The 23,169-nt window shown below is 35.6% G+C and overlaps 2 protein-coding genes across 2 annotated transcripts; both read right to left on the bottom strand.

Moving 5' to 3' along the window:
• Positions 1–8,406: 8,406 nt before the first annotated feature.
• Positions 8,407–12,703, bottom strand: LOC130998880 (aspartic proteinase 36-like). Its single transcript, XM_057924303.1, has 9 exons — positions 12,345–12,703; positions 12,113–12,233; positions 10,264–10,691; positions 9,999–10,155; positions 9,832–9,917; positions 9,650–9,746; positions 9,222–9,294; positions 8,790–8,966; positions 8,407–8,707 (listed from the first exon to the last, which is right to left on the bottom strand). The coding sequence occupies exons 1-9, from the start codon at positions 12,605–12,607 to the stop codon at positions 8,646–8,648; spliced, it is 1,464 nt and encodes a 487-aa protein (XP_057780286.1). The 5' UTR covers positions 12,608–12,703; the 3' UTR covers positions 8,407–8,645.
• Positions 12,704–15,582: 2,879 nt separating this feature from the next.
• On the bottom strand, positions 15,583–20,597 carry LOC130998879 (zeta-carotene desaturase, chloroplastic/chromoplastic). The gene is made up of 14 exons (XM_057924302.1): positions 20,227–20,597; positions 19,782–19,906; positions 19,499–19,633; positions 19,236–19,308; positions 19,072–19,145; positions 18,687–18,791; positions 18,152–18,396; positions 17,973–18,060; positions 17,391–17,433; positions 17,149–17,305; positions 16,928–17,056; positions 16,744–16,816; positions 16,275–16,439; positions 15,583–15,800 (listed from the first exon to the last, which is right to left on the bottom strand). The coding sequence occupies exons 1-14, from the start codon at positions 20,384–20,386 to the stop codon at positions 15,645–15,647; spliced, it is 1,728 nt and encodes a 575-aa protein (XP_057780285.1). The 5' UTR covers positions 20,387–20,597; the 3' UTR covers positions 15,583–15,644.
• Between the last annotated feature and the right edge of the window lie 2,572 nt (positions 20,598–23,169).

The following is a 23,169-nucleotide window of genomic DNA, read 5'->3' as shown; positions in this document are numbered from 1 at the left end:
GCTGTGGTTAGTCTCCATCAAAAAAGAGAGAACAGGTAACAACAGATAGGGCAAATAGCAAGCACTCTTTAGAAAGAGAAAAGTTTTTCAAGACCTTTGAGAGAAAGGATCTAGTTCAATTAGAACCTAATCAGAAACAGAATGTTCTTGCGAACAACTTGCTCTGATACCAATTGTTAGGTCCGAAGGGTCTCGAATAGGTGTATGGGGAGGGGAATAGACCTATAGGCTATTTTTCCTCAAAAACAGAGGGATCTCAAGATAGAGATCAAAAGGAAACTTTACACGCAAACTTAGACGCCTGTTAACTGAAAGGAGTTTTGACTAAACAGGGTTGGCGACTGATACTGAAATACTCTTCAGTAAAGAGTTATCAGTTAAGTCACTGGAACTTCACTGATGCACGTTAAGGCTTCAGTCGAGTTTGCTAAAACAGAGATGTTACGAGTCTTCCTGACTATCAGAGGATAAATCAGTCAGACTGATAACATACGCAGCGGAAATAACTTTGTTTCAAAATAGCCTTTGTTGAGCACGTTGTTAGTCTTAGGTTTCTCTTTGCATTTAGTCAGTGTTCAATTTATCAATTGAAATAGCACAAGTAAGAATGTAAAACTGAAAGCTGTAAACAACACAGAGATTTTTACGTGGTTCGGAAAACACTTCCTACATCCACAGTCGGTTGATCAGACCAAATACTTTACTCCGCAAGTGCTTAACTGGTGCACTGCAAACCTATCAGTGTGTTTAGCCGGGTGCACACAACCGAATCAACTAAAGATCCAATCTTCAGTACGTACCAACACTTCACTCGCGCTGGATTTCTCATTCCTAGCACGAACCTGCACTAGGATCTCACGGAGTCAGAGTACCTTCTTGAACTCCTTTTCAACTCAAACACTCGATTCTATCTTTCGAATGGAGGTTTGAAATCTTGCCAACTAAACTTCAAAGAACAAGTTCTTTGGAGTTAGTTTTGGCCTAGGCTTTGGGTAAACAGAGGTTTTGACTATTACTTTGATTTATCATGGGTGAGAGTTCTCTTGAAGCTCAATATACTCGATACTTTGGGTGATAGCAATTATTATTTGACATGCGATTATATTGCAATAAGGATCCGTGTCCTGCTAATAACAGGATGATAATATCCTCTCGAGGAACTTAATAAGTTTATCGTATTAAACCCTACAGGTGGAATTAGTTTTGATACGATAATAAGTTTAAGTGGTAGCACTCGAGATGTCGTTTATAATTGAACGACTAATTAATTAATTGATTGATCGTTAGAGGAATTAATTAATTAATGGATATTGGACATCTTAAACACGGGGATTAATTAAGTCTAATACTAGCCCCGACTCACCTAAAGAATAAAGAGGTAATTCAGTATTAATTTTCTAGTGGAATAAATTAATACTTGTGTCTCGATTTTATTCTGGGCTGAATAGGAAAATCGAGCACTGGGAGGCCAAACTTTATTCAAGCTAGTAGATCCCTGCTTGGCCCAATAAAGGCTTCACTCCATATGGGGCGTCCGTCCATCTATTTCTCACTTAAGCCTTTGGGCTTTGTTTTAGTTTAATTAGATGATGGGCTTATTATTTAGGGTTTTAATACCCAGTATAAATAATAGGTACAACCCTAATTCTAATTACTTGTGACATTACGTGAGATAAAATAGAGAGAAATCTGTGAGAACACAAAAAAGTGAGGCGGCGCGTTTCCCTAGGAAAATGAGAGGACTTGAAGATCGTTGCCATCCAACGTCAAGTCTTGCCGTGGGAACAAGTTGGAAGATCAACACCGGAGTCGATCATTGCCGGATTTGCAAGTAAGATTCCATCCTCTTGCTTTAGGCACATGGTTTTTGTATGTATTCGTTTGATATCCGAAATGGGTCAGGGGCACATGAATCATATATCAAAATATGGTTCCTTCAGATTCTACGCACATTCTTTCAAGAATGTCCCACATCGCCTTTGCACTTTTGCACTTGATGATCTTGGTGACATGCTTGTCTGGAACTGTGCCGGAGATGATGCTTTTGGCGAGGTTGTCTAGCTCATCTTGCTTCCTTTCTTCTGTGGTGAAGTCTGTCTTCTGCTTCATCTGGACCTCATCGTATGGATCCCGAGCTGGGTCATCGGGAACTCTTTTGACGGTTTCGGTGATGATGATTGGTCCGTTGGTGATGACTTCCCACATTCGGCAATGTTGCGCGGTGAGGAAGCTTTCAAGCCGAAACTTCCATATGTCGTATTTTTCAATACTAAACATAGGTAGAGAGGATAATCTGTTGTGGTTAGTCTCCATCAAAAAAGAGAGAACAGGTAACAACAGATAGGGTAAATAGCAAGCACTCTTTAGAAAGAGAAAAGTTTTAATTTTCAAGACCTTTGAGAGAAAAGATCTAGTTCAATTAGAACTTAATCAGAAACAGAATGTTCTTGCGAACAACCTGCTCTGATACCAATTGTTAGGTCCGAAGGGACTCGAATAGGTGTATGGGGGGGGAGAATACACCTATAGGCTATTTTTCCTCAAAATCAGAGGGATCTCAAGATAGAGATCAAAACGAAACTTTACACGCAAACTTAGACGCCTGTTAACTGAAAGGAGTTTTGACTAAACAGGGTTGGCGACTGATACTGAAATACTCTTCAGTAAAGAGTTATCAGTTAAGTCACTGGAACTTAACTGATGCACGTTAAGGCTTCAGTCGAGTTTGCTAAAACAGAGATGTTACGAGTCTTCCTGACTATCAGAGGATAAATCAGTCAGACTGATAACATACGCAGCGGAAATAACTTTGTTTCGAAATAGCCTTTGTTGAGCACGTTGTTAGTCTTAGGTTTCTCTTTGCATTTAGTCAGTGTTCAATTTATCAATTGAAAGAGCACAAGTAAGAATGTAAAACTGAAAGCTATAAACAACACAGAGATTTTTACGTGGTTCGGAAAACACTTCCTACATCCACAGTCGGTTGATCAGACCAACAACTTTACTCCGCAAGTGCTTAACTGGTGCACTGCAAACCTATCAGTGTGCTTAGCCGGGTGCACACAACCGAATCAACTAAAGATCTAATCTTCAGTACGTACCAACACTTCACTCGCGCTGGATTTCTCACTCCTAGCACGAACCTGCACTAGGATCTCACGGAGTCAGAGTACCTTCTTGAACTTCTTTTCAACTCAAACACTCGATTCTATCTTTCGAAGGGAGGTTTGAAATCTTGCCAACTAAACTTCAAAGAACAAGTTCTTTGGAGTTAGTTTTGACCTAGGCTTTGGGTAAACAGAGGTTTGCCTAAGGTCTAAGATAATTTTTGTAATCAGCAGTGACTGATTTTTGGCTTTGGTATTCTCTTCTTCGATTCGAGCTTTGGAGAGGTTAAGCTTTGGCTGAGAAATAATTTTGGCAGAGTTTCAGCTTATGTCGTTGAATTGGTGAAGATTGAAGTGATCCTCGAGCGTTGTTTATAGGAGAGGTCTTGAATAGATCCGTTGGCGGAGAACGTCTTCAAGATTTCTTCCGTTGGAGAGCTTTTTGAATTTGTGCAGATGCTTCAATCTTCGAGGTTCCTTGTTTGGTGAGAACGACTATGTTGAAGAGCAGGAGATGTGACGTCTCTGATAAAGTAGCCACCAAATAGGAATGACCTCTGCAAAGAGGGATGATCCTGAGATCTCTACATTTAATGCGGCTGTACTTTTGGAGTACGTGGCGTCCTTTGAACGTTGGAGATTCAGTCCGAGGAAGAATGTTTAACTGATACTTGACTTTAGTATCAATCCGCTGAATCCACGTGGCACGCATTAAGTAATCAGTTCCGGACTGATTCTTCAACTGATACTTCAGTTGGTAACTTCAGTCTTCAGTCTTCAATCCTTCGTCCTTCAGTCTTCAGAACAGCAAACTAAACTAGAAAAGAACTCTAACACTTGAGTTAGAACAGTTCTAGTTTATTACAATTAAGGCCTATGGATTTTGGTATCATCAAAATAAGGATTAGGATATTTCAATAAGTTCTCAACAAAATTATTTTTTTAGGGGGCAAGTCGTGTAACATAAAGACGCGCAACAAGTAGCAATAGAACCAAAAAAAGATAATAAATATTGCAGCCAATAAAAAATTTACAGGGGTGACAGGTCAGCTAGTTGGGAGAAACATACATTAGCACAAAACAATACCCAGGAAAAAAAAACCTTGAAACCTATGAACTCTCCCCCGACTTCGGATTAGATAGAAGACGAGTAAACCACTTAGTATTATCAACACAAGTACTCCTTAACCAATAGTTTAAAATGACTTGACAAATGGAAAAGATAGAAGACATTGCAACCAATAAAAAATTTACAGGGGTGACAGGTCAGGTAGTTGGCAGAAACATACATTAGCACAAAACAATACCCAGGAAAAAAAAACCTTGAAACCTATGAACTCTCCCCCCGACTTCGGATTAGATAGAAGACGAGTAAACCACTTAGTATTATCAACACAAGTACTCCTTAACCAATAGTTTAAAATGACTTGACAAATGGAAAAGGGAAAACTATTTTAAATACTCCCTCCGTCCCTGAAATGGCTTCCTCTTTGGGGACGACACGAGTTTTAATAAAAAGTTGTAAAGTGTATTGATAGTAGAGAAAAAGTGATATAATTATTATTGGAAGTTGTGAAAAGTGTTATAATTAGTATTGGGAGTGGTGAAAAGTGAAAAGTAAGAATAAATAAAGTATTATTAGTGGTGGGGTAGGTTTCCAAAAATGGAAAGAAAGAAAGAGGAAGTTATTTGGGGGACGTCCCAAAATGGAAAAAGAGGAAGTTATTTTATGGACGGAGGGAGTATTATGTTTAGATTATAAAATTCTATAGTATTATTTTATTAAATAGCTCTAATAACGATAATAACATTAAATGAAGATGAAACCATCTTATAGTTGTAGGCTAATCAAATGAATGATGAGTATTTTGACAAAAACTTTTTATCTAATGATTATTATTATTTATTTAAAATTTTCACCAAAATATCTAGATATTTTTCTTTCAAATTTTCTATTAGTCTTGAAAGAGTTTCTGGAACTTTTAATTACTTTTAACTGATTTGCATTTAACAACATCTTTTTAGGCGTTAATTGACTGTAAATCCACAATCTATTAGTGAATTTTGGTATTTTTTCAACTATATACACTTGTAATACAAAGACATAAACTTTAACCCATTTCAAAATTTGCCCTTAATTTGAATTTCGTTCAATTTAAAAAAATATATGACAAAATTAAGATGATATAATATATACATATCGTATTAAAATAACTTACACAAAATCTCCTGTACACCCGGGTGTATGGTACACCCAGAGTATTAGTGTCATTTCGATAATATGATAATGTCATTTAGTATTAGTGTCATTTCAATATAGTGTTAGTGTCATTTCGAGATAATGTTATTTATATAACATAATAGTGTCATTTGTAAAATAAATAGTGTTAGTGTTAGTATTACTGTTAATGTCATTACATTCGGGTGTACATACCACCCAGGTGTACAGGAGACCACCTCAATAACTTATACAAAATTTCTACTGAAATATATACAGTACTAAAATATATACATATGTAGTTTGGCTCCCGTGCGAGAAATATTATTTTGTCATAACAAAAAATTATTTTAAAGTATTATGTAGATTTAAAATTTTAATTTTTTATTAATGTTAAAAAATTTATGTTGTACAATATATGAGTAGGAACATTTATTGCTCGTTCTTTCAAATAAAAAATATATATTGTTGATGTTGTTAGAGTAGGACGAGTAAGTGTTTAAAATGATGTCTTGTATTGGAACATCGGATGCTTTAAGTAATATATCCTCAAGAAGATGGGTAGATGCATAATCATCATTATCACCACCACTTGTTACATCTCTAATACCTATATTTTTATTGTAATATATATATATATATATATATATATATATATATATATATATATATGGGTTAATTCTCTCTAAATCCTTAAACTATAGTCATTTTCCGTTTTTTCCCTCAATCTTTGAACTTTCCACAAAAAACCCCAACTTTCATTTTTTCCTAATTTTCCCATGACGGGTTTTCCGGCCAAATTCGATCACACGTGGAATCGGAATTAAGTGACGTGGACACGCCGGATTGTTAATAAAACGACGTAGTATCTATTATACATAAACGACGTCGTTTCGTGCTTGTTATTCTTCAATTTGTCGTCGTTCTGCCGCATCCACCACCTTCTTCTTAAAGTCCGATCGCCGCCGCTCATCTCCTCCAAAAAACCGGCAGGCTACCGCCTTCATCCCTGTCTGTTACAGATCCGACCTCAGAACCCTTCTCTCTGACCCACGTTTTCAGAGTTGCAGCTAGGGTTTTGCCCCCTTTTCGCGCCGCCTAGGGTTTGCGCTGTAAATAGCAACGTCGCCCTGACTTGCTTCCTCCGGTGAGCCTCTGTCTCCCAGTCACGCCGCCTAACGCCCCGAGCCTCTTCAAATTTGGTATCTGAAATTTGGTATCTGAGTGGAGGAGGGGGAGGAAGTGGGTTTTCAAACGTGGGTTTTCAATCGGCGCTGGGAATCAAGTGGAGGAGAGAGGGAGGGGGAGGGGGGAGGGAGGAGGAAGTGGCGGCGGTGGGGGATGGGGGAAGGGGGAGAGTCGACGGAGGTCCCAGAAAACGTCGGCCCTCAAGCCGGCGCCGCCTGAGCTCGCTCGCCGCCTCTGAAATTCCGGCAGAGTCGACGCCGCTCTTCGGCTTGTGCCGTCTCCTGGAAACCGTCGTCCCCAGAATCTGGGCTGTTGTGGCAGTGAGAGAGAGGGGGGAGAGGGGGATGGGGGAAGAGAGAAAGAGAGTGACGTGGGAGGGGGAGAGTGACGTGTGAGGGTGTGATTTGCCACGTATAGGGTGATTTGGCATGAATAACGCCACATAGGAAAATTCCGACTTCGGATTTGGCCGGAAAACCCGCATGGGAAAATTAGGAAAAATTGAAAGTTGAGGTTTTTTTGTGGGAAGTTCAAAGATTGAGGGAAAAAACAGAAAATGACTATAGTTTAAGGATTTAGAGAGAATTAACCCTATATATATATATATATATATATATATATATATATATATATATATATATATATATATATAGAAGCACAACCACTTTTAAAAATAGTAATTTATATTTTTCAGCCAAAAATCACCTTACTATTTATGGATATAATTTTTTATTTCTAATTTTTTTTATTCATTTCATCTACTCTAGATTATACATATATTTGTTTGTTATAATTTTTTCTATTGATATAATTTATCACATTTTCATAGTTTTTTCAAAATAAAATGTATGCAATTTCAGTAAATTTAAATGATGTGCTAATACAAAATTAAACTCTTCAATCTACTTTTATTTTTTATTTTTAAAGAAAAATCGATAATGGTTCTCCAATTAATGATTTTCCATTAAGTCATTTTCATAGTTTCTAGGTTGTATTATTATTTTATCTAAATACAAATTTTAAAATTAAACTATATATTCACTAAAAATAAAGAAGTGCATTAAATATAATATATTACCACTCACATACACGCGCGCGCCGCGCGCGCCCAAACACACACACACACACACCTATATATATATATATATATATATATATATATAATTTGTGGATTTACAGTCAATTAACGCCTCAAAAAAATATGTTGTGAAATCCAAATCAGTAAAAAGTAATTAAAAGTTCCAAAAACCTTTCAAGACTAATAGAAAATTTGAAAGAAAAATATCTATATATTTTGGTGAAAATTTTAAATAGATAATATTAATCATTAGATAAAAAGGTTTTGTCAAGATCTTAGTCAATTATTTGATAAGCCTCAAACTATAAAATGGTTTCATCTTCATTTTAATGCTGCTATCCTTATTAGAGCTATTTTATATAAAAATATAAGTAATTTATAGAATTTTATTTTCTAAATATAATATTCTAAAAATATAATTTTTTTTACTATTTTAATTAAATAGGTATCACCATGCATCGCATGGGAATAATACTAGTTAGGTATTATGTTAGACCATTATACACGCACACGCACCAAAAAAAAATACATTGTAATTTAAATACAGACTTTAATTTTCATTTTAAGATAATATATAAAAATCTTTCATATATAGGACTATAGGTATTAATGCACATTAATTAAGTCAATAATGAGACACGAGGGTATACATAAACCCATGAAAAAATTATACTATTGGTATTAATTGTCTAAAAGTTTTAAAGGATGGAGGATAATTTGTTTTATTTTGTACACTTATTGAACTTTAATCGAACTTTAATTTATACTACGTAATAATATAAAAATAAGCATAAAGTAGTAGATTAATTCCGTTGTTTCTCAAGATAATCCTCTATGAAAATGACCATCCAATATATTTCATTTAAGTCCTCACAAAAAATAAGAAAATAAATCACTTGATCTAGGGCGAGACTACAACTCAAATCTGGCCTATTAGAATTGGTTACATAAATAATAAATGTGATGATGATTGTTAATCTAAAATTTTGATAATTACATTGTGTAATATGTCATTGTCTCATAAATCAATTCTTGGTGAGCGGGAAATAATGTATTACAAAAGTGACGTAACTAGTACGAGTACTGATACGAGTTGTGGCACGGATAACACGTCCCCTGTACATCAAAGGATACCAAATGGTAAGTTATAAGCCATTCTAATTTTGCTCTCGTAATAGAAAATAGCAACATATCAAACCTGAAGTTTCGGGTTGAGGGAGTCCGGTTGGGGCAAGCTTAGGAGCCATGCCTGCGGTTGACGACGAGGCAGGCGATAAGTGCATTCTCTCCCATAACTCGGAGCAATTGGTTTTCCAGAAACCAACCTTTTCATGTTCGCGGTCATATGTCACAAGTGTATTCTGGAAAATTATAGCTGCCACAAGAACAGATGCATATTATATCCATCCTTCAATAGTATTTCCTCCGTCCCATTATTGTTGTCCTATTATTTAACCCTTTAAAAGTGTCCCATTATTGTTGTCCTATTATTTAACCCTTTAAAAGTGTGAGTCCTATGACTTTTAACCAATTTACACTTTCTTCTTAATTCTCGTGTTCAAAAATTTTGGGACAACAATAATGGGACGGAGGGGGTATGGTTTAGACCACATGATAAACCAAACAATACCTCCCAAAAGAGTGGTTGAATCCTTTCCATTCTGGAAGATCCCAAGACAGTATGCACCATGCACCTTTGAGTGCTGTATGCCAGAACAAAAAGAATCAGTGAGCATAAAAGATAACTCTATTTAATGCTAAAAGCAATGTAATATATTACTCCCTCCGTCCCAACTAACTTGATCAATATTTCTTTTTGAGGCCGTCCCAACTAAGTTGATCAATTTCCTTATATGGAATAAATTGGGAAAGATCTGTCACTTTATTCACTCTATTCACTTAATTACCAAACATACTTAGAACACTAAACACTAACTTCTTAAATTCTGTGCCGAAAAGAAATTGATCAAATTTAGGTGGGACGAAGGGAGTATGTAATTGATCATTGTGCATTACATTGCTAAACAATGTGAGGATAAAATGAATAAATGGACTTACCCTGAACAAGTAATTTTCAGGGTCCAACAACAGCTTTTGTCCATTGCCAAATACCATTTCAACGGACGGAAAAGCTTTTGATAGTTGTGCTACATCACTGGAGAAATATCAACATTTAACGTCATTGGGTACATAATATAAGTGATAGGAAACTTAAAACTATCAAATGAAAATCATATTACCTTCCGGCACTTGAGAAGAAGCAGATATCATTGTAGTTAGGGTCAGGACCTTGTATTCTTTTGAGGGACTGGGTTTCCTTGAGAAGCTACATGCAAAAATGGGAGTTAGCAACGAAACAATGTCTCTCGAGACTTTCAAAAGTAGTAATCCACAAGATGAACATTACAGCTGCTTTAAAGGCCTCAAATGCCGCATCTGGAAGATAAGCATAGGTTGTGCCACTATCCAGAATAGTTCCATGTTGGCCATCAAAAACATTGGAATTCAGGGGCAGCTTTTTCCCAGCAACACGAATCTCATTCAGCTCGATATTGTAATATGGACTATTGTCATCCCAAAACTAGAGTAAATGTGTGAGATGTATCGAGTGTACTTGTTAGGATAGAGCCTAACACTCAATTGTAAAACCTCAAAAGTCTTCCTAAACGTACCTGCGAAGAGGGTCGGAATGTGTAAACACCATTTCACTAGGGGGGAAAATTTCTCCAAGAACCATTGAACCACCACCCACATCCATTCCACCATAGCACAACGAAAATGAATCATTGATTACACCTTTTTCAACAAGCTGATCCATGATACTAATATCTCCACGACCTAAACCCATTATTCCATCTGCATGTTGGCTGTAAAGATCCCCTGTTTCCATATTCTCACATCCAAAAGTAGCTCGTTGCGGTTCCAGATCACTTAGATTGCCAAATGAAATTATGTCTACTCCCAAGACCCCACTGCTAGAACTCATTTCAGCATATTGCCTTTCATAAATACATTGTTCTGTATCAGCATCACAAGTGCAATGAGTGTTGCACTTTAGAGGTTTGTAGGTGCTTGACAAATCCGGTTGGAACCTCGGATCCTATTAAAAGAAAGAGATCTCAATAAATTGGATAAAAGAATACAAAAAGCGTAATGTTAATTATTTGTGTATAAGCAAGTGTAATAAGCTCTGTAACTACTATAAGCAGCAAACATGCAGTTATACAAAATAGTATGGATCGTAGCTAGAGCCCTATTGAATCATTAAGTAAGAAATGAGAAGATGGTAGTCTTTACACAAAATGATAAAGGGAGGAAAATAGTGTCCAATAAACTGAAAACACACACGGAAAAGTGCACTGAATTTAAAGGTCAAACAAAATATATCACAGAGATAAATCTAAGAGCACCAACATTGCTTGAGCCTCTAATTGGCTCATCCATGCTTCGGGCCACTTATGAGCCAACTGATGTATTGGTTTGACTCATCATGCTAACTCATATGAATTAGTTTTGATTTTTGAATTTTAATTTTATTTAAAAAGGAAATTACCCTCCCCCAATAGGCTTCGCTTTTTTGGTCGATACCACGGATGACATCGTTCGTTTTCTTGATCGAAATTTTGGCGAAGATGTCGGTTTCTTCGACCGTGTACGTATGGCGCTTTTCGCCGGCCTTTTCCCTTCCTCGGTGGCCCTTGGCAAATTTTCAATATATTTTTTAATTTAATACAATAGGCGCGTGCGCGATAAATAATCGCATATGAGCCAAGCTCATCCCATCGCGCCACGCCCGTCGTCCGCATCGGTCGGCTCATCGCCAAGGCCGGGTCGAGCTGATGAGCCGTACCGATGCTGATGCTCTAAATGCTCCCCAATTTAGTGAAGCTATGATTTCCCACCTTTCTCTTTCAAGTTGGCTATTCCTTAGAACATAAACCACATACCTACTCATCCGCTCACTCTTTCCATTTTGTCTCATTTGATGGAAGAATAATTCAATTCATCAGTTGGATCTCAAGGGATACGATAGTAACAAATCAAAGTTGGGGAAAATGAGGCAGCAGTATTGTTCTCACCTTAATTGACACATAGTATCATTTACCAGCTATAAAGACGAGCTAAATTTGTTATTGGTATTAATCAATTTCATGCTCAATCATCACAAAAATTTAATTACCAGATCCATATCCCGCAATACAATCAAAAGATTGAAACTAGAAGGGGCGTTTACTTTGAAGGATTAGCCTTGATAGATAATAATAGTAAGACTAATCCCTTATTTTTTACTTTGATGGGGTGAAACTTTGGGTTATCCCAATGCCCTTGATTATTATCACATTGAAAGGGTGGATTGGAGAAATCACTCAATCACGCATCTTATCAATCATACGAAGTAAACAACCATGAAAGGAGAGAAGAGAAGAGCTGCAATATAGCAACCCTAACCGCAACTTTCAATAGCAAATGCTGCCACCAAACTAAATTGAAAAAGAAAAACAGAGAGAGGGGAGAGCGAACCTGATGCATTCCACACTGTTTACAAGTCGAGCAAGGAACATAAGTAACAGTACTGCCAGTATCAACTATGAGAGCGAACATCTGCGGCGGCGTCCCGATCCACAGCCGAGTCGTATAATACCTGCAGCGCCGCATCATAATTCACCAGACAAATAAATAATCAGATATTCAATAGCGGATCTCGCATGGCAACAGAAAAATGTCAAATTGAAACAGAGAAGAAGGCGCAGACCCGTTGCGGAGGAGATCGTCATGGAGAGGCATGCGAGCGTTGGGAGTGGTGCGCGAGTGGAGATGGCGGGGGGAGAAAAAGTCCTCATTGAGGCGGTGGCTGTTGCGCTGCTTGAGAAACAGGGGCAAGATCATGGTGTTGCCTCTACTGCTCGTGTTATTGACGAATGCAATCGAATGGAGATGCGGAGAATTCGATCGAGATACAGCGGCGGAGACGGCGGTGGCGAAGAAGAGGATGGCGAGAGTCAGTAGCCAACCCATTTCTTAACGATGATCGATTGCGCTGCACCGGTGTTGTGGTGGCCGAGGAAGAGAGTGAGAGATCCCGGTGTGATGTAGAAGAGATTTTCTCTAATCTATATATATATATATATAGTATTTTTTTTCTCAAGTTGACTATGAATGTTTTTTTTACTTTGCAAGTCAATAGCCGACGATACCAGGAGACAGTGGAGTCTAGTAAAACTTTTTTGCAGTCCCGGTTTATTGGTTTGATGCTTTATTCATTTTTTATTTTTTTGGTTCGATTCCTTATTTTTAGATTTTCATGTTTAATTTGATTTTATGTATAAAAAAAAGTATAGAGCTCCTTATTTCAACTCGATTTGATTTATCTCGTGTATTTGACGATCTATATATTTCTACGTATTAACTATACTTAATGCCTAAAGACGGAGGTCCTGAATTCGAATTCATCGTCGTGCGATTTTTAAATTTATTTATTTATTTATTTGTGTAATTTATCAAAAAAAATATATCGAATTTATATCAACCTATGGGATGACTGTTAAAGTCTTTTAAATAAAGCAATAACTTGTAAACATTCATTCTAATTTGAGTTTACCAATTTTCAGTTAACATTTATTAAATATATCTTTATACCTCAATAAATAATATTCCAACTTCCGAAAATATATGGAAACTAAAAAAACTACCCTTGCAAATTGAACATTAAAATTCTCAACATCTGATTGTTAGCTCGCGCGTTATGGTGACAATGAAGCGCAACTCAATTGATAAGGCGTTTCTCTTTCAACCAATAAATCGAATCAAGATTCGAGTCACCACACGAGAAAATAAAAAAACTACTACTGTGATTGATTCTCTCAAAAAAAAAAATATGCGCGTCAGAGTCCAACATGTAAATGCGGATGTCATATTAAAATTAGGTGAAAGATCATTTCTGCACCAAATTTTGATAGGTGAAACGAAATGAAATAAATTGGGCTGACTAAATAGGAATAAATAAATTGCAAAGAAGTATATATATTGAATTACAATCTATATATATGTATGAAATACCAGTTTCCAACATAAATTTTTTACCGTCAGATTTTCTCTCTTCTTCTATCACTCATTTTATCACACTTTCTCACTCCTAACTTCTATCACACGATCTATCACAAGTATTTAATTATATGATTTTCACAAAATTTTCTCACTTACCTCTCTTTCTCTTTTTTTTGTTTCTTTTCTAATAATCATCAACTTCGATTTTTGAAATATATTTAATATAGATGTTAAACTAAAGATCGTGAAAAGATCTTCAATTTGATGTTAAAAATATAAAAAATAAATTTGATACAATAAAATTATAAACTTGATCATTTGAAATCATAATTTTTTTTGGGTTAAGTATCAGATTGCCCCTTATCGATGGCGTCCCTATGGCTTTTAGCCCCTAAAATCAGGGGGGAGAGCTGCCCACTACCTTAACGTGGCTTTTTGGCACCAATTTCAACGGGGAAAAAATTGGTGCCAAAAAGCCACGTTAAGGTAGTGGGCACCTCTCCCCCTGACTTTAGGGGGCTAAACGCGAGGGGGACCCCTATCGATAAAGGGAAAATTGGTGCCAAAAAGCCACGTTGAGGTAGTGGGCAGCTTTCCCCCTGACTTTAGGGGGCTAAAAGCCATAGGGATGCCATCAATAGGGCGCAATTTGATACTTAACCCGTTTTTTTCTCTCTCTCTCATCTCTCCTCTCTCATCACTTCTCTTTCTTTCTTTTAATGTTGAAGACTTGAAGTCACAATTGTTTATCTTTCATTCCTTTCTACATATTTATTTTATATATTTTTATTATATTAATTCATTTCAAAGCTATTTAGTTTAAAATAGAATTTTTATTAATTTTAATATAAATTTATAAATAAATAATTAATTATATAATCACAAAAAAATTGAGAAGAATTATATAATCTTAAAAATAGAATTTCAAATATGGTGTAGATTTACTAAATCATTAGATATGTTTGTATTATTTTTTATATTTATTTATATTAACATATCTACTATTACTATTTTAAATTAAATTTTATATTAGATTTAAGCATCAATATGACTCATTGGAAAATAATTAATTGGAGAATCATTATTGATCATTTTTAAAAATAGAAATAAAAAATAAATCGAACACTTTAATTTTGTAGTAGCACGTCTATTAAGATTTACTAAGATCATCAATATTATTTGAAAATGAACGACAACTATATCATTTTCCAGTAACTGATTGATAAAATAATATTTATATGTAAAATAACACAAATTAAAATTTAAATGCATATAAAAATAATTGTTGTCAGACTTATCCAAGTTACTGGAAACATATATACTTACGACTCACCAATAGCACAATTTTTCAAGTAATTTCTTAATTAAAATCGGAACCAACTAAAATAGTGAAACATTATTATTCAATATTATAAAATTAAACTTAACCAATTGGGTAATTATTATTTATGAAAATAAATCCTATCTCTTTTTGCAAAAACAGATTTTTGAAAACTTTTATTTGTAAAATTTGCATTTAAACAAAATGAGCGGATAAATATGATTTAAATATGAAAATAAATGATTTTGTACATCTTTTTTTATTTTTGATAAATTTACACATTTATACTCATTATCAATTAAAATTAATTAATTGATATTTCAAATATTGAAAATATAAAATAAAAATTCATATGTTTTCATGTTCATACTTTGTTATGAGTAATTGGTGTGGATTATTTTATTTTTTTCTAAAAAAATATATTTATATTTACTTTTATTTTGATTATATTAAATACTTATATTTGTTTATTGAAAATATCATTCAATTTTAATGTTGGCCGTGCATCGCACAGGTGTACATACTAGTTTGATGAAAGCATGAGTTGCTAAAGGCAGACTCTGAGCTCGAAGTTGTGGCTACAACATTTTACAACCTTGCCTTCTTCAACCCAATGCCATAAAAATTAAATAAAAAAGGCAGTTTAATTTCTAGCAAAATCATTCCCTATATGCAACTCACAGCCAATCATACAAAGGTTAGCTCATCCGATGTCACGGCTTCTTCCAATCCGGTGGCGGCAAGAGCCTTCCGTAGCACCACCAGCTCTTCTCCTGCGTCGCATATGTAGGCTGACGCTTGTCTCCCAGAAAGCGTCGCTCCTTCCATGCTATCTATGTAATCCTGTTAGTTGTTACACCCAAAATGCCACAATATGAGATCATAACTCGAATCTCAACTATATAAAAGTTCGTTCGAGCTTGTTCAATGAGCTCGACACTACGCAGCTAGTTAGCTCGTGAGCAAAGTGAACTAGCTTCAACATAAGCAAATCATGAATTTAGAATAACTTTTGAAAAAAAAAAAAAAAATCTAAATTTAAAAAGCTTGGTTTTGCCCGTAAGCCTCGAAGTGTTCGAAAAAACGAGCTCTGGCCCGCCTCGATAATAAACTGAGTCAAGCTTGAGCTTAGTGCTACTCAGCTAGGTTCGACTATGTTACACCCTTATTGCTATAGCAACTACTAGTTCTGGAAGTAATTGGTTGTTTACGAGAAAGAGTGACTACAAAATGCCAGCGACGAGCTACAACATGCACCTAATGCAAAAATGATTCCTATAATGTAAAATCCATCAATACATAGTGAAAGAGGCTGACCTGTTTAGTGTAGGAGCCAGCCAGGAAGAAGTTCTTGATTGGCGTCTTCTGGTCGGGTCTGAATGGATCTTTACCAGGCCCTTCTCGATACAACGACTGTGCAATTTTGACAACAGATGACCAGGTGACCTCCAGACCTTGGGAAGATGGGAACAGCTCCAAAACCTGATAGGGCCAACATGATAACAAATATTTGTCACGGCTTACCAAAAACAAAAAATCAAAGCTTTTATAAAGCATAAAAGACATTCTAGGCTAAAAACCCATTACTAGTTGCTGTTAGTAGAATCAGGGTTTGCCAGTATACTGTGCCAGTCAACTCGCCAAATATGTGACTTTTGATTTGGAAGTCACCGTTAGTTGCCAGTGAAAATCATTACTAGTTGCTAAAATCATTAATAGTCAAAGGTTTTGTCTACTAGACTAGTAGCGTATTTCAAGAGAGCCGAACAGTGGAAGTAAGGGCTACCTGCTTCGATACTCTCTCTATGATTTCCTTGTTTGGTAGACGCATGTAAGGGTCCCCAGGAGTAAGTACACACCTATTTAACAAACATAACATAGTGAGGCCGTGCAGAAACCATAAGAAAGATATAACTCGTTCACATCATTCCTCTGCTCAAGGCAGCAAAACATGAGCAGCATTTTCTTACTGAAGCAATGAGCCTTGGCCCTCAAGGTAATAATCCTCTGGCGACGAGAGTGCAAGGTCTGAAAAACACGAGAAATCCGCATCCGGAGTGTAAAGTAGATTGTCCAGACCTGCGGCTTGCCTCAATTGCCTGACCATCTAAGAGTTAACAAATTTGACAGCAAAACACATTCTCTTTGAAGAAAAAAAACTATGACAGTCGTAGAAGTAGCTAATGCTCACCTTGCTCGTTCCAAGTCCCTTAGCTCCGTAACCCAGCCATTATATCGCAATTGCACTGTGACAACAGGTACTCCAACCAGTTTGTAAATATTGTCAAAGAATTTTGAGTCCCTCCAGCTTTGGGGAAGTAATCTTTTAATTCCAGGGACATCACAAGCTGCAATCACAAATTTTTTTCTGAAGTCTATCCAGCAAGAGGGAAAAACAGAAACGAGAAACACTGGCAAGTTCATGCCACTGACCTGCTACATAAGCATCGGCTTTTATGATTTGCTTTTGAGTAGCCTGAGAAAGGAATACCATTTTATTAGTCCTCATGCCTGGCAAGCACTAGAAACTCACACAATATTTCATCATTACGTAGGGAACACAGCCTTAACGTCATAACTTTACAACGAATACAACATTCATTCTGATGCACAGAATGCCTAAGTATAATTGGCCTTAAAACTAATTCAAGTTTTGCAAAATGAACTATAAGAAAATACATCCTAGCAACCACTTTCGCAACCTTATACATATAAAACTGCGTAAATTGGAAATCTAGGATGGTACAACAATTTTTCTTTCCTTATACTATTATTTATTTTCCAACATAAAAGCATTGGGTTTAATCAACAATGAAATGTCGCTAATGGAATCGTGAATATTAAATATAAACCCACTGTTATTGGCATGATTTATTTTGTATGCGATATAATTATCCTTAAATTGGACTAAGATATTTTAACAAGGTTCTGTATGATTGCCAAGGAATTTTGAAAAGTTAAACGACAAGTTAGGACAGGTTGAAAAATAAGTCATCTGAATAATGATGCAAGTACCTTGGAAATGGCAAGCCCCTTTACATATATACCTCCATCGGCAGCTTTATCATAAAGGATTTCTCTGCATCCCCACCTCAAATGGATCCTAGCATAGCGAACGGGTAAAAAGAAATTAATCGATAAACCAACCCAAGAACTGTGGGTACATAGAACTACCAGTATATATTTGTGGTCACCTGCCACCCTTTTCCAAGATATAGTTTTTGATTGGACCACTCAAATAAACATCTGGAGAACCTTTAAGCATGCGAAGTAGGGAGGCCTCGGTTTTAGTAGCAAAAAGTGAAAATATAGTGAGCATACAGCGTGCACTAATATTATCACAGTCGATGAACCCCAGGGCATAAGCAACAGGATCCCACATCCTCTGAATGCTCTTACGAGTCCCCCCTTTAGACATGAACCAGTCCGAGAAGCTTATCTGTTGTATTATATAGCAAAGCAATTACTAGAAGCCTATAAATTTAATGTAGCTACTTTAAATTTAAAAACAAAAGGATAAATAACCCTTTCAAATTCTGCTTCACTGAATCCAGGGTGAAATAGGCTTTCTATTACCAATTGAATAATTCATTCTACTTTATCCATCTGTTGTTCGTTTCTTATTCTCTCTAAAAAAAATTATCACTCATGTGCTCCTACTCTTGATATGCACCTTCCTCACACACTTCACTAACAAAATAAGAAACAGACTAAGGAGAGAACACGAACATTGTCTAGATCCCGTATGTTGCGCATAGCTCCATCTGGATCAACAAGAGCCCTTACAACTGGACTAAGGGCGAGAGCCACTGCATTTCTTGCTTTATCATAAGGCTGCACATAAGAGCGGAAACACATTACAGAGGTTTCTTTAACTGCTAAGACAATAAAATACAGAAACCATAGTCTTTATTCTTAATCTACCTACTGTCTTCATACTATTACATCACGATGCAAATCTAGCTAAAGATTGAAAGTTCTTTTCACCAAGACAAGTAAGCGATGATCAAAGGAAAGAAAAAAACAACCCAGATGAGATACCACTATGCTACACAATGCTAAAATATATTGTTCCTTCAGTGAAGCAGACAGACATGCAGCAAGCACCAGGTACCTCAAGCTGATTTGTCGTCAAGAATGCATTAATTCCATGAAGTGGCGCTCCAACTGGGAAGCGGAAATCAAGTTCTGCAATTAAAGATGCAACTAAATCAAACATGCAATGTTTTATATGATTGCACAACCTGACTGATTATTTTTCAAACATATTGATCATACCGCCAATTTCACCGCCTTTGTTGACAAAAGTGTGAGTGTGATCCTTCACAAGCAAATTTTTCTCAGCTCCGACCTGGGCAAAATTCGGTAACAAATAATTAGGCCATCACATAAAACATGATTACCTAACCTATATGTAATTTCAGGAAGATTCACTTCATATATGGTTAGGCCGCCTATATCTAATTTAGCTTGTTCCACTGTTCCACAAGCAAATCGATCACTCATGTCTTTTCCAACAAGGAGGAGCAAACTGGTTTTACCTTTTTCAACAAACGAAACAGATTGTTGTAGCATCCGAAGAAAACGTGCAATCCCATTTCAATGTGATTTCCCTTCTTGTCTACAAATGAACCAACTTTTCCACCAATGAAAGACCTAGAGTCATATATATCCACCTGCATTCACATCATGTAGCTCATCAAAAGACACAAACAACTATATTTCCTAAAACAAAATTATTTATTTGCCTACAAAATGGCAGAAAGAATAGCTCGTATACTGACAAACAGCTGAAGACCATTGGTTATCAAGGGAACAATTTACCTCGTGGCCTTGGTCCAAAAGCTCCACCGCAGTCGACATGCCAGCAAGCCCAGCTCCGATGATTGCCACTTTTAGCTTCGGGCCGCGGTAATGCTCAGGTTCCGGTGGAAATAAACCTTTTGGAGCTGCAAGACAAATAATCCAAGTTTATTGCCACAAACAGAATTCAATTCTCCTCGAACTCCCAAAAACAAAGGGGGAAAAAAACAGGAAGAAATTAACAAAATAAATAAGCATAGGGGCAGAGAGAGAGAAGGGGAAGAAAACCAATAATCACACTCGAATGAGATGAAGGGTTACTGTTCAATTTACAAAGGAGCAGTGCAAACAACATCCATCTAAAATCAATGACAAAAACTAGAATCAAGCAAGTCCCACATAACAAAAGGCAAACTTGATTCAACTTCCATAATCCCAAAGTGATCAGCAGCTCGATTTCACCTACCATTAGTGCTCATGTCGGAGACATTGGAGTCCAAATCGGAGCGGATTGTGGCCCTACGAAATCTCTTGAGCTGCTTAGAAGAAGACCCGATACGGAAATCGGAGCGGTTCCCATTTGCCGGAAAGCAAAGAGAAGCGGAAGCAGCAGCAGAGGCAGCCATGCACCAACTCTTTCTTCTTCCTCTCCTGCTGCCCCAGTTTGAAGTTCAATTCTCACAAATGAGAATTGATAAAGAAAGAGAGGAGGGAAGGGTGAAGGGGATTAGGCAGCGGCTTATTTATTGGGGGTATCTAAAGAGAAGAAGATGCTGATGGTGGAATTTGTCTGGATTCCAAACCGAATTTTGACCTCTCTGTGTGTGTGTTTTTATTTATTTATATTGCTATTTTCTTGTTGGAACTGATTTTGTTGGGCTGTGTTTGGCATCGCCGTGACTTTTGCCGTCAAATGGCCGTTTATTTGGAAGGCTGAATTAATTGCACGTTGCTCGTTTTGCCCCAAAAAAAGCAAGAAACACAGGCAGCCAGTTGGTTTTGGATGAACACACCGTTCATATTTTTTTGTAGTTTCCTAGTATTTCAAAATCAGATTATTCGGCTCCTAAATTTCGTCATAATCTCAATTGGTAATAAAATTATATTAAATTAATAATTCGATTTATCGTCCTACTTTTTATATTTTTTATATAAAATTAAAATTTGATAAAAGTTCAGAAATTACCACACAACTAATTTTTAAAGTTCATGTTCAAAATATAAATTTGATGAAAATTCAATAATTATCACGCTACATTTTAAAATTTATATATAAAATTAAATTTTTATTAAAGTTCAGTATTTTACTGACAAATAACTCTTTTTTTTTTAAATAGCATAAGTAAATAAAAAAATTTAAAGATCACAATACTGTGGACTCGAATACAAAAAATCTCAATGGACTCAAATACAGAGTCTCAAGCCTTGGACATTAAATACATACGGCTATGCCAACGATAATTAACTATTTATTTTATAGTGATGAGTTTGCATTTTTTTTTTTTTTTTTTGAGAATGATGGGTTTGAAAGTGTCATTTAAATTAATTTGAGTTAGCGAGATGACTTTTTAATTGTAGCATAGATGAGGTGTATTCTTGTACGAGCGAGTAGATGTTTGTTATTGCGAATCATTTCATTTAATTCTAATTGGATTCGTCCCACAAATTTACACTTTTATTTAAAGTGGTATTTTATTGCATTAAAAGGTCAAAAAATAATCATAGCTTTTTCTTAAAATAATTGTCACTTTTTTATCTGTATTTACAAAAGTTTTAGTCAAATAATATGCAATTGGATCACGGTTAATGATATACTCGATGGTTCGAAAATAAGTATATGGAAAAGTGTTTTTATTTGATGGCTGATTCTATTCATAACCCCCATTTTACTCTTTATAATTCCTTATTTAAATTATTAATTAAAAATAATTAGAATTTTACTAATTTGCCCTATACTTTCTTCATAGCCCCGGAGAAGCAACCCCTCCCGTTGAATCACTTTACTCACCAGCATAATCTCCCTTCTTTATTTAATCACTTTACTCACCAAAATTAAAATTCATTTGCATCAAGAAAGAATTCAACAGAGAAGAAGTGAGGAAATAATCTCAGGTTTTGTATTATATTTTGATGAGTAAATATACACTTTTTTTGAAGTTGACTATACATACAAAATCTACCTTCTTTGTGAATATCTGAGTAATCTATGAGCCGTTGGAAAGGGATACTACTGTGTGTATTGTAGATCTGTCTGTAAATGAATGTGAATACATACATGGCTAAATAAGAATTTGTTTACTTTTTAAGCCCTCAACTGAAGGAGAAGGCTTAAATTTGCTCTGCATTCCTTGTCGTCCTGTAATCGACCGCAATTGGAATCCAACATTAAATTAAATTGACAATTTTGGACTGGTCTTGAGGTGTGCTGATCCCATCTGCAAGCCCCAATATAATCACAGACAAGAAGGATATATGGTTATGAGTTTCTTGGGGATGAAGACGATGATGAATACGTATAGCCTCCTTGATGTTTAAAATTTTCAAGATTATACTGATAAATTTATAATTTAATTTAGAGGCTATAAAAATGAGGATAAAATAGTAAATTTTTAATTATTTTTCACTATTATTTTAAATAAGAGGTTGTAGAGAGTAGGAGTGAGCAAAATCCGGTTAAATCCGAAAATCCGAACCGAACCTAACCAAAATACTAATTCGGTTCGGTTAATTTGGTTTTCGGTTCGGGTTTGGTTTTGAATTTTAAAATTTTCAATTTTTCGGTTCGGTTATGGTTTTTATGAAAAAATATTTGGTTAACCGAAAATCGAACCGAAATAATAATTAATTTAATAATTTAATAATTTATATATTATTTAAAAATTAAAATGATTATTATTACTACTATATAAAATAGTCAATAATTACTCTTAATCTCGATCAATTAAAAAAAGAAAAAACTTTTCAATAATTACTCTTAATCTTTGGTTAAGATGTTTTGAAATTTTGGATTATTATTTTTTAAGGATTTCGAATCTTGTATATTGAATGTTAATTAGTTATTTAAACTTTAAAAAATATATTGTGTATTTATTTCGGTTATTTGGTTTTAACCGAAACCGAACCGAAATATTTCGGTTCGGTTTTGTTCGGTTTTAAGCATGTTCGGTTCGGATTTGGATATTTATTATATAATTCGGTTTTAATTTGGTTTATGTTATTCGGTTCGGTTCGGTGACCGAATAACCGAATGCTCACCCCTAGTAGAGAGTAAAATGGGGGTTATGAATAGAATCACCCTTATTTGATTCTCTGGCCCAGTAAAATTATGTTAGACCATCTTACGCACACAAAAAAAGAAAAAAAAAAAAGAAAAAAAAAGACAGTCATTTAAATACTATCTTTTTTGCTC

This window comes from Salvia miltiorrhiza, chromosome 8 (genome assembly GCF_028751815.1).
Source record: "Salvia miltiorrhiza cultivar Shanhuang (shh) chromosome 8, IMPLAD_Smil_shh, whole genome shotgun sequence".
NCBI classification, from domain to species: Eukaryota; Viridiplantae; Streptophyta; class Magnoliopsida; order Lamiales; family Lamiaceae; genus Salvia; species Salvia miltiorrhiza.
This window is presented reverse-complemented; position numbering and strand designations above follow the sequence as displayed.

Excerpts from the sequence above, each read along its gene's own strand:
- LOC130998880 (XM_057924303.1), bottom strand. The coding sequence starts at position 12,607 with ATGGGTTGGCTACTGACTCTCGCCATCCTCTTCTTCGCCACCGCCGTC. Across the intron at positions 12,234-12,344 it reads GACGATCTCCTCCGCAACGG|GTATTATACGACTCGGCTGT; the intron begins GTCTGCGCCTTC and ends GCGGCGCTGCAG. Across the intron at positions 8,708-8,789 it reads CCCTCAACCCGAAACTTCAG|GGGACGTGTTATCCGTGCCA; the intron begins GTTTGATATGTT and ends TTTGATGTACAG.
- LOC130998879 (XM_057924302.1), bottom strand. The coding sequence starts at position 20,386 with ATGGCTGCCTCTGCTGCTGCTTCCGCTTCTCTTTGCTTTCCGGCAAAT. Across the intron at positions 18,397-18,686 it reads ACATACGGGATCTAGACAAT|ATAAGCTTCTCGGACTGGTT; the intron begins GTTCGTGTTCTC and ends ATAATACAACAG. Across the intron at positions 16,817-16,927 it reads GGCCAAGGCTCATTGCTTCA|GTGTGTACTTACTCCTGGGG; the intron begins GTAAGAAAATGC and ends TTTGTTAAATAG.